The sequence below is a fragment of the Oryctolagus cuniculus genome, chromosome 2 (genome assembly GCF_051225735.1).
Source record: "Oryctolagus cuniculus isolate XC-2025 breed Fujian yellow rabbit chromosome 2, ASM5122573v1, whole genome shotgun sequence".
Classification (NCBI taxonomy): Eukaryota; Metazoa; Chordata; class Mammalia; order Lagomorpha; family Leporidae; genus Oryctolagus; species Oryctolagus cuniculus.
Window position 1 is genome coordinate 12,942,544 of NC_142868.1, and position 15,932 is coordinate 12,958,475.

At 49.9% G+C, this 15,932-nt stretch overlaps 1 protein-coding gene and 1 long non-coding RNA gene across 5 annotated transcripts in view; one reads left to right on the forward strand and one right to left on the reverse strand.

The window, feature by feature from the left end:
- Positions 1 to 15,932, reverse strand: part of FAM184B (family with sequence similarity 184 member B) — a 141,868-nt gene that overhangs the window by 2,970 nt on the left and 122,966 nt on the right. For all 4 annotated transcript variants that reach the window (XM_089326975.1, XM_089326976.1, XM_089326974.1 and 1 more), the window contains 6 exons: positions 12,551 to 12,704; positions 8,772 to 8,935; positions 6,302 to 6,474; positions 5,327 to 5,473; positions 3,394 to 3,511; positions 1,406 to 1,510 (listed from right to left, as the gene is read on the reverse strand). In XM_089326975.1, coding sequence (XP_089183101.1) covers positions 1,406 to 1,510; positions 3,394 to 3,511; positions 5,327 to 5,473; positions 6,302 to 6,474; positions 8,772 to 8,935; positions 12,551 to 12,704 — 861 coding nt within the window. The remainder of the gene's footprint in view (positions 1 to 1,405; positions 1,511 to 3,393; positions 3,512 to 5,326; positions 5,474 to 6,301; positions 6,475 to 8,771; positions 8,936 to 12,550; positions 12,705 to 15,932) is intronic.
- Positions 6,403 to 7,789, forward strand: LOC138848434 (uncharacterized). Its single transcript, XR_011386202.2, has 2 exons — positions 6,403 to 6,606; positions 7,627 to 7,789. It is a non-coding gene; the product is annotated as an uncharacterized LOC138848434 (long non-coding RNA).

Below are 15,932 nucleotides of genomic sequence, written 5' to 3' on the forward strand. Positions count from 1 at the left end.
TAAAGTTACCCTCTGAAGTGAGGGAAGGAGGTGGTAAGGATTAAGACAAAGGTAAATCACAACTTCCTGGGTGTTGGCAGTGTCTTATCTTTTGACTTGCAGAGTGGACACACAGGGCATTCATTGTGTGGTAATTTACTTACATGCAAATTACCACTATTCTGCCCATGTGTTATAATCATGTTTTGAAAAACATACAGGACCACAATTTCCTATCCAAAACTTCTGGAAATGACATATTTTGTAATTCAAAATTTTCTTAGACTTTTTAGAAGGCATGTGTCATCCTTTGTAGATCCTGGGTGCACCCTGTCTTCAAATGCGTTAGTAATTCTGGAGTGAAACTTACATAAGGGAGCTTCCAAAATCTCATAGAAAATGGAATTAAGAGAAAAATTTGTTTTGACACAAAAAACTTTGATATGCATGTATGTGAGGGTTTCTTCAAGAAGCTCATGAAAAACATATACAAAGAATAAATTATAGATAGATTTTTGAATTTTTACTTTAAAATAAACTTACCTTTCAATTCCATTTTTTTCACAAACATTTTAAATTATATTTTGTCACCCTAAGAGGGAGACATAAAACTAATAAATGAAATCACATCAGTTCAGTTTAGGTTTAAGGTTCTGTGAGCGATTAAAAATGTTAATATTTTTGAACTCAGGATTTTTGTGATAGTAGATAACAGACTTGGATGTGAATATGCTCATTATAACAAATTCCAAAAGCAGGTGTAGAAATAAAGTTAAGAAGTACACGATTCCTACTTTGTTCCCTCTCCTTCTGATCACCAGATAGAGCTGTTATTAGTATGGACACATATTTATTGTAGAAAATCTGGAAATTACAAAAGCCCATTAAGAAACTCACATAGAATCTGCCCGGCCAGATATAAAGACTGTTTGTCAATTCTTTCAACTATTTCCTGTGGATTTTTTTTTTTTTTTTTTTGACAGGCAGAGTGGACAGTGAGAGAGAGAGACAGAGAGAAAGGTCTTCCTTTGCCGTTGGTTCACCCTCCAATGGCTGGCGTACTGCAGCTGGCGCACCGTGCTGATCCGATGGCAGGAGCCAGGTACTTATCCTGGTCTCCCATGGGGTGCAGGGCCCAAGTACTTGGGCCATCCTCCACTGCACTCCCTGGCCACAGCAGAGAGCTGGCCTGGAAGAGGGGCAACTGGTACAGAATCCGGCACCCCGACCAGGACTAGAACCCAGTGTGCCGGCGCCACAAGGCGGAGGATTAGCCTGTTGAGCCGCGGCGCCGGCCCCTGTGGATCTTTTTTCTAGTGAATATTCCCCTGAATGTACACTAGCCCATTAACAAGCTGGAGTTACCTTTAAGGAAACAAAATTGACAGAACTGAGTATCGCATTGAAAGCAGTAGAATCAGTTTACCTTCATGGAAGGGGTCAAATATCCCGGGTGAGGATTAAAAGAAAAGGACCGATTCCGATGAGACATTGTGCTGGGAAATGCTGCACAGTAGAATCTTCTCTCTTCCTGGAAAACAATACAAGTGAATCTTCATGAGCCTGCGTTTGGTTTGAAGCAAAATGGCTGTGAGGGCAGAATACAGAGAGAGGGGAAGGCCAGGGGAGGGAGAAGCAGTCAGTGGGAATCAAGCTGCAGCCACTGAACCTGTGAGGAAGCACCTTTACCCATGGGGGTCCTTGTGTCCCCAGCCCTTCTTGTAAAAGAAAGGGCAAGCTTATGCCTTGGGAAGTAAGACATCCAAGTATTCTTAGCTGAGGATAAGAACCTACTGCAGAAAGTTAAGTATAGCAAAGAGAGAAAAACTCCAGGGAGTAAAAGGATTTCACCTTCCTCCCTACCTTTCTTCTGTTTTACATCTGATTCAGAGATATCTTCTAATACACATACAAATTAATCCATCTCATAACTATATGGCCAGTCTTGTTTATGTGTATAATCATCCACTGTTTTTCCCTCCTGATATATTATTTTTTATTTTTTAACATGTTTATGTATTTCCATTTATCTGAAAATCAAAAAGAGAGACATGGGGCCAGTGTTATGGCATAGTAGGTTAGACCGCCGCCTGTAGTGGGTGCTGGTTCAAGTCCCGGCTGCTCTACTTCCAATTCAGCTCTCTGTTAATGTGCCTGGGAAAGCAGTGGAGGATGGCCCAAGTGCTTGCCCCCCAACCCTGCACCCATATGGGAGACTGGGAGGAAGCTACTGGCTTCAGCTTGGCCCAGCCCTGGTTGTTGTGGACATTTGGAGAGTGAACCAGTAGATGGAAGATCCTTTTGCTCTTTCCTTCTCTCCCTCTCTTTCCTTCCCTCTTTCTCTGTAACTCTGCCTTTCAAATAAGTAAATCTTTTATGAGAGAGAGAGAGAAAGACAGAGATCTTCCATCTGTTGGTTCACTACCCAAATGCCTCTGACAGCTAGGCAATAGGCAAGAGCCTAGAATTCTATTAGGATCTCTCACATGGGTTAGCAGGGGCACAAGCACTTGAGTCATCATCTGCTGCCTCCCAGGTTGCATTAGCAGGAAGCTGGATCAGAAGCAGAGTAGCCAGGACTTGAACTAGGCACTCCAATATGGGAATTAGGCATCCCAAGCAGCAGCTTAACCTGCTGTACCATAGTACCCACCCCTGATATCTCACTTTTAAAGCAGATCCCTGTCACTGTTTAATCTTTTTCTGTAAAAATACCAATAAGTAATTTTAAGAGATAACGTTTTTTTAAGTAATCACAATACCTTTGCCACACATAGCAAATGCACAATGACTCTTTATTATTATCACCTAATTATCTAGTATCTAATGTCATTCAGTTGGGGATCAGAGTTTACGGAGATAGGGAAGGGAAGAGAGCAGGCAGGAGCAGGTAGAGAAACAGTCATTCCCAGGACAGGAGCATCAGGCCTTGGCGGCTCTTGGTTACAAAATCAGACGAAAGCAGGGATAGGTTCTCTACCAGGAGTCTGGGGAGCAGATCCACTAACTAGAAAACAGGTGGTCATTTTTACAAAAGGAAAAGCAACAACAATAATTTTCAAAAGTTGATTGATTCCTTTAAGATTTAAGCATAAGGCAAGACATTCCAGGTTTTCTCAAATTCTGTAGCTTTAAAAAGCTGAGCCAATATCAACATCAGGCAAATGCTGTTGGACTTGGGAGTGGAATGATTTATTTATTTATAAATAAATGCATTTATAAATATATATTTATTTTCCTGTATTAATTTTAAAGTTTTTTTAATGCTAGGAAAAGACAAAGGATTCTTTGTAAGGCAAAATCTTAAGGAACACACAAAAATGGTAGGTACAGAGGGAGTGCGCATCCCACAGGAATCCTGCAAGGTCCAGGCCAGGTTGGGGGCTGAGACTGCTGCTGCCCGGGTGGCCTCACCGTGAGCTGCTTGATGGTCTCCTCTTTCTCCTTCAAGCGGGTCTGCAGGCGGCCAATGAGCTGGAGGTCCTCAGGCCTGGACGCTCCCTTCCCTGACTTCTCTCCCGAATCTTTCAGTCTGCAAGCCAACATGCAGTTAGTCCCCCTGTAGCAGTTACCTGATGAGGAGCTGGGAGAGTAGGTGAACATGATGAGGACACCACTGTATGCTTAGTCTCACCAGCCTGTGCCCAGAAAGCAGGACTGCCCAGGGCCACCCGGTGAGTTGTCGGCAGAGCCCAGGACCCTGACTCCCAGTCTGACTTGTCCACCTCCCGAGGCTGAATCCCATGTGTATACCTAAATGCTCACATAGCCGGCCTGCAAGAGCCAGACATGCTGCTGGGAGTAGAGCCCTGGGCAGGAAGACACCCCTGGATCCCATCAGCAGCCAGCAGGTGCGCTAATACCCAGGTGGCCCTGGTGCCATCTACTGGTAGACACAGAGCGCGGCATGAGCCCATTCTTGGCAGAGCCTGGGGGGATGCAGGTGACCAGACACCTTTCTCCAAAGGATAGTGGGGTTGCACATGCCCTCTTGACTGTAGTTGATAAGAGAGAAAGGTGGGATAACCTGGCCTCTAATTGTGGCTCTGCGTTTTTCTAACTATGTAACTTTGGGTACAGCATTTCACCTGGGCACCTCAGTTTCCTCTTTTAAATGAGTGTGAACCTGAGTGGTTGGGAGGATTTTAATGAAGTAATGGACTCCTGGTCCATGTGGGTATTGGATGGTAGCTGGCAAAACCTCTCATTACAGGTTTTGCATGATTTGTTTTGTACTGGAGATTTTTAAGACCAAAGCACAGGCTAAGGGTCAAAGAGTGACACTGAAATTCATTTAGTGCAGCATAATCTTGGGCGAGTGGCTTCCTCTGTCTGATCTGTGATGCTGCAGTCACCTCCATGCTGATCCCCAGATCTTTTTAAGATTTGTTTATCTGAAAGGTAGAGTGACAGACACAGAGTGAGAGGCTGAGAGAGATTGATTCCATCTTCCCATATGCTGGTTCATTCCTCAAATGGCCCCAAGAGCCAGGCCAAAGCCAAAAGCCAGGAACTGAACCATGGTCTCCCACCTGGGTGGCAAGAGTCCAAGTACTTGGGCCTGTTCGCTCCCTGCTCTCCCAGGCACATTAGCAAGAAGCTGGATCAGAGACGAGCAGCTGGGACCCAAATCAACACTTCGATTTGGGATCCCAGTGATTTTGCAAGTGGCAGCTTAACTCGCGGTCCTATAACACCAGTCCCCAAACAAATATGACCTCCTTGAAGAGGCCCTTGTTGCCTCTCCATAGCCTGGATCCTGTCTCCCCTCTACTACCTTCCCCACCTGCCATGAAATTAAATATTTTCCTGTCTAGTTTTTATGAATTCTCACCTAGAATTTGTGACCACCATGAGACCTTGGTTTGTATTTTGTTCCTTGCTGTAACTCCAGAGCCCAAATCAGTGCAGGGCACACCGTAGGCCCTTAACAAATATTTGTTGAATGAATAACAATGCACACGTGCATGCATGAGGGGCCCTCGCCTACTTTATCTGCCAGCGGGAATACCAGTTTCCACCGAGAAGGACTGGTATGAAGGGTCCATGAGATGACACTTGTACACCTGGGCAAATGCTCACAGAAAAACAGCCCAGAGCCTGGTTTCTTCCCAGGGTGGGGCTACACCATGCCCACGAGACTCTTCATTTTCACGGAGACCACAACCTCATAAAATGAGGGATGGCCAACCATCCCAGTTGGCCCAGGATTCAGGGGCTCCCCAGAACTCAGGACCTGCAGTTTGAAAACCGAGGAAGCCCAGGGACACTGGGATGAGAAGTAGTACATCTGCCAGTCCTTTCTTCTTCCCACCCCCTCCAACCTTGGGCTCAAGGCTGTACTTACTCTGCTTCCAGGACAGCCAGCCGGGCCTGCAGCCGGGCCTGGGCACCACTGAACTCCGCCACCATGGCCTGCATCTCCTTTCGATGCTCCTGGCGGAGCGTCTCCACCTCCCTGGCCCGTTGGGCTTGCTGCTCCTCCTCTAGCAGCCTGCCGAGGACAGAAACACAGGCTCACCCAGGCTCCAGGGAAGAGCCCTTTGGGCCCTTGGCCTTAGGGCTCCTTCAAATAGATAGCCCGGCTTGGGAAATGCTGGGTGAGGAAGGGTGATGAACTTGAGGTGAGACACCCATGGGAAGGAGAGCTGGGCTCTTGAGCTATGGGGTCCAGGATAGAGCCTGCATGTGGGACCCAGCCCAGCCTCTGTGACAGAGAAAGCTGAGTAGGAGGGCAGCCTTCAGGGTAAGGAAGGGCTGGGGGCTGGCCCAGGAGGGAGGCCCAGGAAAGGCTCCCTGCTCTGGGGGGCAGCTATGGAGGCCTACAAGGACTGGACTCTTGAGACCTGGGAGAGCCCAGCCCCAGTGGAAAGGCAAGCTAGGACAGCTGGGAGAGCAGCCTTTTGGGCTAGGCCACCTGCGTCCATGGCTGCCTTGTCACAGCAGAGTGACCCCAGGCAAACTGCTCCCTGCTCTTCCTCTGATAAGTGCAGGTGACAGTGGTACCCCTGTGTCTAGTTACCGCAGGGAGGAGGTGTGCTGATGCACCTTCACAGCACTCCATGCCACAATGAACTTGGTCAATCCTTGGTTACCACTTTCCTTAAGCTACAGGCAGGGCACTAAGGGGCTCACAGGTGAACCTCAGGGGTCTGCTGCCCTCCAAAAGTTCATGCACGTTTTGTTAACCCAGGGAGCGAGGCCCCGGCGCCGCAGCCTGCTGAGACGTCTCTGAATTACTTCACAGCCACAGGAGCCCGAGGGGCGACCCCACTTTAGATCTCAGTGGCTCACAGGTGGGAAACACGGGCCCCAGCCTGACCTGCGCTGGTCGCGAAGCTGCAGCGCTTCCTGCTGGTGCTGCTCCACCTCGGCTCGCAACTGCCGCACCACATCCTGAAGCTGCGCGTTCTCCTCCCGCAGCCCGCACCTGGCGCTCTGCCCCTGCTCGCCGGCGTCTGGTGGGCAGCCAGCCAGGCCCGAGATGCCCGCCTCCTGAGAAGGAAGAAGGCAGCCACGAGGGGTGTTTTCAGGAGGCGCAAAGAACCAGGGATGTGCTGCGGCGGAGGCGGAGATCTGTACGGGCCCCACTCCGCCGGGAGCCCAGTGCGGGCTCCGGGTGAATGGGTGAGTGCAGTCTCAATGATTTCCTGAGTTGGGTGGGCCATGGCCAGCGCACAGGGAGCCTGGGGACACTGGCAAGCATCCAGACAAGCAGTGCGCTCTGCCCAGCCCATACCCCCAGGGTGCAGAGCACCACCGAATGAAGTGCAAGACTATGTCTACACACTGGTTCCCTCCGCTAGCCTGGGAGCTGTGCAGGGGAAGGAGCCATATCATTGTCTTTCCAGTCCCTAGCACCTAGCACATTCAGCATTCAGTAGGCTGGTATTCAGTAGGTGCTGCATGAAAGCTTGCTAAGTGAAACGATGAGAGAATGTCAGTGGTTCCGATAGAAATGCAAAGATTTATGTGCAACATTAAATGAGGTCAGATTGAATTCGTGATTGCTGAAGGTTAAGACTTCCAAATTCAGTCAAAGATGCCTGCGGGCTTGTGCATTTAGTTTTTAGCTGGCTTCCCATGAGGACTGGACAGTTCTGCACAGAGCCTGCTTCCTGCCCTTGGGTTTGATAGTGTGGGAGGCCCGAGTGCACCCACCGGTGTTCACATGGGTGTAAGATGAAGAGCAGGAGCAGGGAGGCAGCACCCTGCGGGGACCACTCTTGACCCATGGCGGGCAGAAGCCGATGGGAAGAGCCTTTCCCGTTTTGTCCCCAGGTGGGACACACCTGAGTGTTATTTCACAAGGCTCCTCAGAGGATCCCACTGGGATGGACCACCGGTGACCTCAGCGTGGGCCAGCGTGGGGACATGTCCTCCTGTCGTCCCCGCCCCATCCCGTTTCATTCCTGCTGCCTGGGCTGTTCCTCATTGTTGATACCCCTACCTCTGTTGTGTGTTATTCTCTGAGGCTCACCATTCCTTCTAGAAGGTTCAAGGCTTCCCCCGTGTGACATGAAGGTAAAGGACTGGCACGAGGGTACTCAGTGCTCCCAGGTTTCTATTCTGGAACTCTCTGAAGGAGCTGCTGTGCCCTGGTTATAAGCTATCTCCATCCCACGTTTCTCCCATCCTCTTCCATAGGCAGCAGAGGCTCCCGCTGATGAAGAACAATAATGCAACACATCCAGTCTTCCCTCTGCTGGGCCTAACTCCTTGGGCTAAACACCTTGTGATTCATCATTTGCTAATATTTCTCATTAAACACAGACATTGTCCTGTGTTCAGTGCCAGCAAAATCTGACTTGTGTGATCCTGTGTCCCTGTGACCTTCAGCAGGGCTGGGAGACCAACCCATCACCATGCCCATACCCACTGGTGCAGACCCTGCTGTGTGCTTTGGGCTGAGTGTTAGGGGTGGTGGTGGGCACCAGAGGAGGCAGAACAGATGTGGCTTGTTCTCCAAAGACTCCAAAACCAGTTCAGGTAACTAGAGAAGCCCTGAGTGACAGGTGCCTAACAGGAAGTAGAACCCAGTGTGAGCCAGGCTGTGTCATGGAGCTCAGCAGGTGCAGGGGGTGTGGGGTGTGTGTGTGGGGGGGGGGGTGACAGGAGAGACAAGCTGCATGGCAGGGAGGGAGGGAGGGAGGGGGGGAGGTGGTTCAAACAGGAGGACAGAGGCTGGGTGACTGCTCAGTTTGCCAGCTGCAGGGATGTGGCTGGAGATACAGGGTCCAGCCAGTGGAAGAGGCCATTTAGTGGCAGCCTGGGCCATTCGGAACTTACTGCAGTGGGAGCCATGAAGGCTCTCTGTAAAGTCATGCTTGGCTTTGATCTGACACCTGAAGCTGGACGTGTTCCTCAGCTACACTGGGAACTACAGACTTGCAGGGAAGGGACAGACAGAAAGTGGAAAGACAGTCGCTGCCGAGCCTGGTAACATGCCTCATCCACTCACGGGAGCATCGAGGTCTAGACAGGAAGTCAGTCTGCTGAGCTGTCCCAAGAAACTCCTCTGCCAGGTCAGAGGAGTGGCCCAGACCACGCCCTGAGACGCTGTTCTCTCTGAATTATAAATAACGTGCTGCACTTAACATCTGTTGCTTGCTCTTCAGACAGGCGCCTGCAGGTCGGCCCTGGGTGCCCTGGGCCTGCGGAGGGGCAGAGTCTTGCCCAGCTCAGAAGGGGAAGGAGTGAGCATTCAATGTGCCTGTGCTTTGTGGGGCTTCTCCTTGCCGCCCTGGTGCTGCTCCAAAGGGCAAGGGGTGTGACCTGGGTGGGGTACCGACCTCTGTGCTGATGGTGTGGTCCTCACTGTCGCCCAGACACTGGGTCACAGCCTGCTGTCTGCCCGAGCTGCCCATAGTCTTCAGCTCGATCCGCAGCGCCTCCAAGTCCTGCTGGTGCTTGGAGCAAGCTGCCCGCTGCCCCAACAGCTCTTGCTTGAGGGACTCTGGAGAAGGAAACGGTGCAAGTTTAGGCCCACGGTCAAGGCTTCAGTCTGGCCAGCAGGGTCAGCAGTCTCTGGGGTGAGGCCAAACGGGAAGCTGCTGAAAGCTTTCGGTTAAGTTCCCCGAACTTGTCCCAGGATCATGGTAACAAAAGCCCCATGTATCAAGCACTACAAGTGCTGAACCCTTGGAAATCTGTTCCCACTAAAGCCCACAACCTTCCTATCTGCTGTGTCACCCCATCCCCCACCCCAGCTCTATTTTAGGAAAGAACCTAGGATCAGAGAGGATGAGTAAGTTTCCTTGGGCCACACAACTATGAAATGGTGAAGTCGGGATTCAGAACTTGCAGGGGTTTGTCTGCACTCTAAGCCTCTTGGCCCCTGCTGGGTGGCAGGTTAGGGTGAGAGGGCCTGAGGCAACACTTGCCCAGAGCACCAAGTGAGGAAACTGAGGGAACTGACAAGTGACCCCGGGGGTGAGGGTCTCAAGCGTGTGATTTTGAAATTTATGACAATCCAATCTCAGTGTCTCCTTTCCATTGAGAAGCACCCATATATCTATATTGCTTAAACCTGACTCAATGCATGGGCCCACCCATCCATCCATCCATCCATCCACCCATCCAACCATCCATCTGCCCACCCTCCTACCATCCATCCACGTAAGAAAAGTATAGACCCCATAACCAAAGTCAGGCTGGGGAAACAGCCAGCTCGGGCCAACTGACTGATAGTCTCTGGGTTTGCCTGCTGAAGAAACTGATTTCTCAATCAGCCTCTGGTACAAGTTGTTCTTCACTCAGGGGAGAGTAAGGCAGAAACTGGAGCCTCTGCTCTGAGCATGGCGACTGGCTGATTTCTAACTGTGCAGTTCTTTCCTGCGTGATTGAGAAGCAAAGAAAACTATTTTAACATGAATATTTTTTGATGTAGTGATGCTACTCAGTGAGCTCTTAATATTTAAAAAGGAAACAAATTTTCAAAGGCTGGTAAATTCAATACTCAACTTTTCTGTTATGGACTTTAGAGATCAATTTTGTTATTGCAGTAACTTTTGAAACATTGTTCTGATTATTCTGTAAGCCATAAGATTAGCACTCAGTACAGGCTACAGTGCAGAGAAGGTGCTCAACTTGTATTTATGAAAGAAATAAATGATCATTAGGGTAAAAATTAATGATATTATAAAAGTTAATCAGTTATAAAAGATTTCCCATAAGTTTACAAAACTTTTGTCAAAGGTACATCATATTAAATACACATAAAATCAATATATTCTGATGATACTAAGAAGAAAAATCTACTTGGCTATCTTGCCTCACCAATAGAAGTTTAGTAAAGTGATTTCTGTAACTTGTCTTTTAAAAAAAATCAAAACACAATTCAATTTTAAATAAGCTATTATCACAAAAACATGTGCAACAAAATCCTTTAGCAAAGCATGTACTACAGGGTATATATTCATTACCCTCCCCTTCCCTGCTACCTTTCCTACCATTCATCCACCCATCCACCTACTCACCACCCATCCATCCATCCACTACCCACCACCCATCCATCCATCCATCCATCCACCTACCCACCATCCATCCATCCATCCACTACCCACCACCCATCCATCCATCCACCTACCCACCACCCACCCATCTATCCATCCATCCACTACCCACCACCCATCCATCCATCCATCCACCCACCCACCACCCATCCCTCCATCCATCCACTACCCACCACCTACCCATCCATCCATCCACCTACCCACCACCCACCCATCCATCCATCCCTCCACCTACCCACCACCCATCCATCCATCCATCCATCCACCTACCCAACACCCATCCATCCATCCATCTACCTACCCACCACTCATCCATCCATCCACCTACGCACCACTCATCCATCCGTCCACCTACCCACCACTCATCCATCCATCCATCCATCCACCTACCCAAAACCCATCCATCCATCCATCCACCTGCCCACCACTCATCCATCCATCCACCTACCCACCACCCATCCATCCATCCACCTACCCACCACCCATCCATTCCTCTATCCACCCACCTGCTTTCCCACAACCAACCATCCATCTTGCCATCCATGCACCCATTTAGTGTGTCTGGGTCCCAAACCTAGGGAACCAGGCACCCTGGTGGACACCCTCCCTCCCTGCTCCTCATACACTGATCTATACCACAGTTCTTCTGTGCCACACACAGACATGGGAATAGGGAAAATTGGGAACAGGCATAGCTAACATTAGCCTGTTGTTGTGGAAGCACTCCTACCCTTTCCATGACACTCGGAAAGCCTGGGATTTGTTGTCATTGTTACAGGTCCACAAAGCCCCTTCTTTCTGGGACTGGTGCTGAGAATCCCAGCCTGTCCCCAGGGTCTTTCCAGGCATCTCTGAGTCTTCCTCCTGGAAAGAACTGGGCTGCAGCGGCATCAGAAGAGCCAGGGACACGTGGGCCAAATGCTGCTGTCAGGGTGGAATCACTAGCCTAACCAGCACCAGGAGGCCTTGGACCTGAGCCATGGGCACAATCTGGCTCTGTCTTGTGTGATGTGTCTTCCTTCAGTGCTACTAACTTCAGCTTTTCCCATGTGGGCCAACCCCATTCCAGGGGGGCTGCTGACTGGGGCTGTGGGACTCTGCCTCCTTCCTGCTCCTCACATCACCTTCTCCAGACACACACAGTCTAATGGGAGCTTGGCCACATGGCCAGGCAGAGCTTACTCACTTGCAGAGGTAAAGGAAACACTCTTCCCAGACTTCTCCTAAGGACAGCCCTGCCTGAGTTTGGAAGAACTTCAGTGAGGCCAATGTGGTCTTTAATGCTGAGTATGAAATAAGGAGAGGCATTTGTCTTGCTGTCAGGAGTGAGAAGATGGGGTAGAGGAGAAAATGAAGGAGAGAGATGATCTCCCAAGCAGAGAGAGGTCTCCGGTGGTACAATGTTCAGTAGCAATGGATGCAAACCTCACACAGCATTTACCACGTGCCAGGCGGTCTTTGTAAGCCCTTTGCATGCATTTGTTCATGTAACCTCATCCCAGCCCTATGTGGTGAAGGTGGTTATTAACCCCATTTTACAGGCAGGAGACTGAGGCACAGAGCAGTTAAGTAACTTGCTCAAGGTCACAGAGCTGGTGGGTATTGGAACCCGACTTCAAACCCAGGGAGTTTGGCTCCAAACATCTTCACTGTCTCCATTGACTTCTAGAATGTCTTAGGAGTTGCTTTTAATGAAGAAATTGAAAAGGGGCAGAGGACACATAGAAACAGAAGCAGGGAGGCCCGAGTTTCCCGTTTGCAGGAATCTTCTAAAAAGAAATGGGAGGTTGAGGTGACACCACGACATTCCTATAAAGGCTCAGATTTCTGGGTTTTTCCACCGGGTTCAAGTATACGCTAGATACTTTGTTTCCAATATCTCATGACAGCAACACTGTTTCATGGAAAAGGAAAATGTGGCTCACAGTGACTGTTCCCAGGCCCCACAGCCAGTCGGCGGCAGAGCCAGGATCATGATCACTCTGGCCTGGTGCTTCCAGCGTCCACCCGTCCCTCAGCTGCGGCTGATTTCTGGTGTGGGCAGCTGGGTTGTGTACCTGGCACCTGGGTGTGCTGTGCCTGCATCCTCTCACGCTCCTCCTGCAGCTCTTGACTCGCCTTCTCCTCCAAGGCCTGAAGCTCCAGCCGGTGTGCTTGCTGTTGGATCTGCAGGCTGCGGCTGGATTCCTTCTTCAGGTGCTCCTCTGTGGCCTGAGGGTACAAAGGGGAGGAAGCAGCCATGAAAGTGAGCACAGAGGTAGAAGACCCATCCCCTCTGCCACGCTCATCCAAGCTAGGGCACTCTGGGCACTCACCACTCCCTCATGGAAGGCTGGCTCATCAGGCTACAGAGAATAATCCAGCAATGGCCTGGCCACAGCACAACCCCCCGCCTTTTTTTTTTTTTTACCATGTGAAACCATCCTCACCCACAGCTGATTGGACCAGAGTGAACATCCTTTCCATGTTGGGCAGTCTGGTGGTAGATGGTCAGGGGGAGAAAGAGAGACATCTGTGTGCTCCAGACTTAACACACTCAGGATCACTGACATGAACCTCTTCTACCCGCCCAGAACAAGCGGGGCGGAAGCAGGTGTCTGATAAAGGCCCAGGGCTGGTGTGCAAAGGACAGTAGAAATGCCGGGGCTGGGGGAGTAAAGGGCTGGTCCTTGCGGCTTTTCAGCTCTGGGTCTAGAGCAGTCCTGAGAGCTGCCTATATCTCAGCCTTGGGGCTCCTTTAGGTTCATTCTTTCATTCACCCATTCTATTATGGGTCAAACAGGTTTGATGATCAGCTCTATAAACTGCCTGTCTACACTGGCTCGAGTTCACACCTGGATATGTCCACATCTGGATCTCCAGAAGTGGAACATGTTAACTTACACAGTAAAAGGGACATTGCAGATATGATGAAGTCAAGGATCTTGGGATGGGAGACTGCCCTGAATTATCTGGATGGGCCCAGCGTCACAAGGGTCCTCACAGGGGGGGTACCAGAGGGTTAGACAGAAGGCTTGAGTGTGGAAGCAGAGGTTGGGGTGGATATGGGGAGACTGAGGAGAGAAAGACCGAGTTGAAGATGCTCTACTGTTGGCTTTGATGACGCAGGAAGGGGCTAGGAGTCAAGGAATTCGGGCAGCTTCCAGTCGCTGGAGAAAGCAGAGTACTCCCTAGAGCCTTTAGCTTTAACACGGCCCTACCAATACCTTACGTTTAGAGTTTCCGACCCTTGGAACTGCCAGATGACTAATCTGCGTTGTTTTAAACCTCCCAGTTTGTGTTTCTTTTTTTAAATTTATTTTATTTGAAAGTCAGAGTTACAGAGAGAGAGGAGAGGCAAAGAGAAAGAGAGAGAGAGAGGTCTTCCATCCGATGGTTCACTCCCCAAATGGCCACAATGGCTGGAGCTGTGCCAATCTGAATACAGGAGCCAGGAGCGTCTTCCCGGTCTCCCACTTGGGTACAGGGGCCCAAAGACTTGGGCCATAGCAGAGAGCTGGACAGGAAGTGAAACAGCCAGGTCTCGAACCGACGCCCATATGGGATGCTGGTGCTTCAGGCCAGGGTGTTAACCCACTGTGCCACAGCGCCAGCCCCTTGTGCTTATTTCTTATATCAGCAATAGGAAACTAATACCATTTCTGGTTTTGTTTTTTTGTTTTTTTTTTTTTTTTGCTTGCCTTCCTTCCTTCCTGCCTTCCTGCCTTCCTTCCTTCCTCCCTCCCTTCCTCCCTTCCTCCCTTCCTCCCTTCCTCTCTCTCTCTCTCTCTCTCTCTCTCTCTCTCTCTCTCTCTCTCTCTCTTTTCAACCAAGAGAGTTCTGGCTAGAATACAGCTACAGTTTTCAGATGAGACTGAGGGTGTTAGGAGAAATAGGTTTGTTCACACAGTCACAGAAAAGATGCATGGGGGTTATCCCCCCTAGAGCTGAGCCCCAGAAGGACAGAGAAAGCGTTAATCACCTGGGATCTCTTGAGCTCAGCATGAGGGTGGCTTTTTAAGCTTTTAAAAATTTATTCATTAAAGAGAGAGAGGGGCCGGCCCTGTGGTGTAGTAGAGGCTAAGCCTCTGCCTGCGGCACTGGTATCCCATATAGGTATCAGTTTGTGTCTTGGCTGCCCCTCTTCCGATCCAGCTCTCTGCTAGTGGCATGGGAAAGCAGTAGAAGATGGCCCAGGTGCTTGGACTCCTGTGCCCATATAGGAGACCCAGAGGAAGCTCTTGGCTCCTGGCTTTGGATTGGCTCAGCTCTGCTGTTGCAGCCATTTGGGGACTGAACCGGTGGATGGAAGACTTCTATCTCTATCCCTCTCTCTGTCTGTAACTCTGCCTCTCAAATAAATCTAAGAGAGCGAGAAAGAGAGAGAAAAAGAGAGAAAGAGGGAGAGATATTTCTTGGTTGCCGTTTTATTCCCCCAAATTCTTGCAAGGACAGGGAGGCTGAAGCCAGGAGCTGGAAATTGAATCCAGATCTTGCTGCTTCCCAGTCTGCATATTAACTGGAGGCAGCAGCCAGAATGGAACCAGGCACCCTGATGGGATGTGGGCATCCCAAGCAGCAGCTTCACTGCTAGGCCAAACACCCACCTCATAGTACCTCTTTTGATCTTCTCAGTCTCCCATAAGACACCTCCCACTACCTGTCATTTTATAAATGAGAGGGAGGCACTAAGGAGCTAAATGACCTGAATGAACTCCACTACTTTGTAAGGTCCAGACCCAGAACTGGAACCCAGGCAGCCCACTCTCAATGCACGGTCCTAGACTAGAAATCAGCATATCTGTCCCCTAAGTCCAATTAGAATTGGGACTTGACTTCTTTGTCTCATTTTGGAGCCATTCCCACGCAGACCAGAGCCCACGGTGAAGACCCCTGGATCTAGTTCCTGGGTTTCCAGGCACTGGGGGTTAGGCCCTAATGGGAAGTACCCTCTTCTCCCCTGATCAGGTCTCAGGCACTCCTTGGTCCATACTGCGGAGGTCTGGGAGCTGCTTCCTCACAGGTGAGCCAAGCTTCTGGGCTGCCAGGGGTTGAGGTCTGTGCCCTGGAGGGGTAAAGCCCAGGCAAACACACACGCCAGTGTTGCTAGATTGTTGGCCATATTTGAAAAAGACTTACAGGAATAAAAGAAGTAAGGGGTACTTCTAGTAGTGCCAGGCAGCCCACATGAATAATCTCATTTCTTTTAAAAAAAACTCATTTTATATTTTGATCAGGACAATGCATGCACATAGTACAAAGATCCAGATGGTCTTAAATAAAAGGCAGCAGCCTCCCACTCCTCTTTTCCCCTATCTCTGCAAGCTACTCTCTGGAGGTAAACACTGTCTGCTCTTTTAGTTGTTTCTTCTGGTATTTACTAACAGGGGCATATCTGGGGCACATTTCATGCAGTGGTTAAGCTGTAACGGATCTCTTGGGTCCTTGCCACCTTGTATT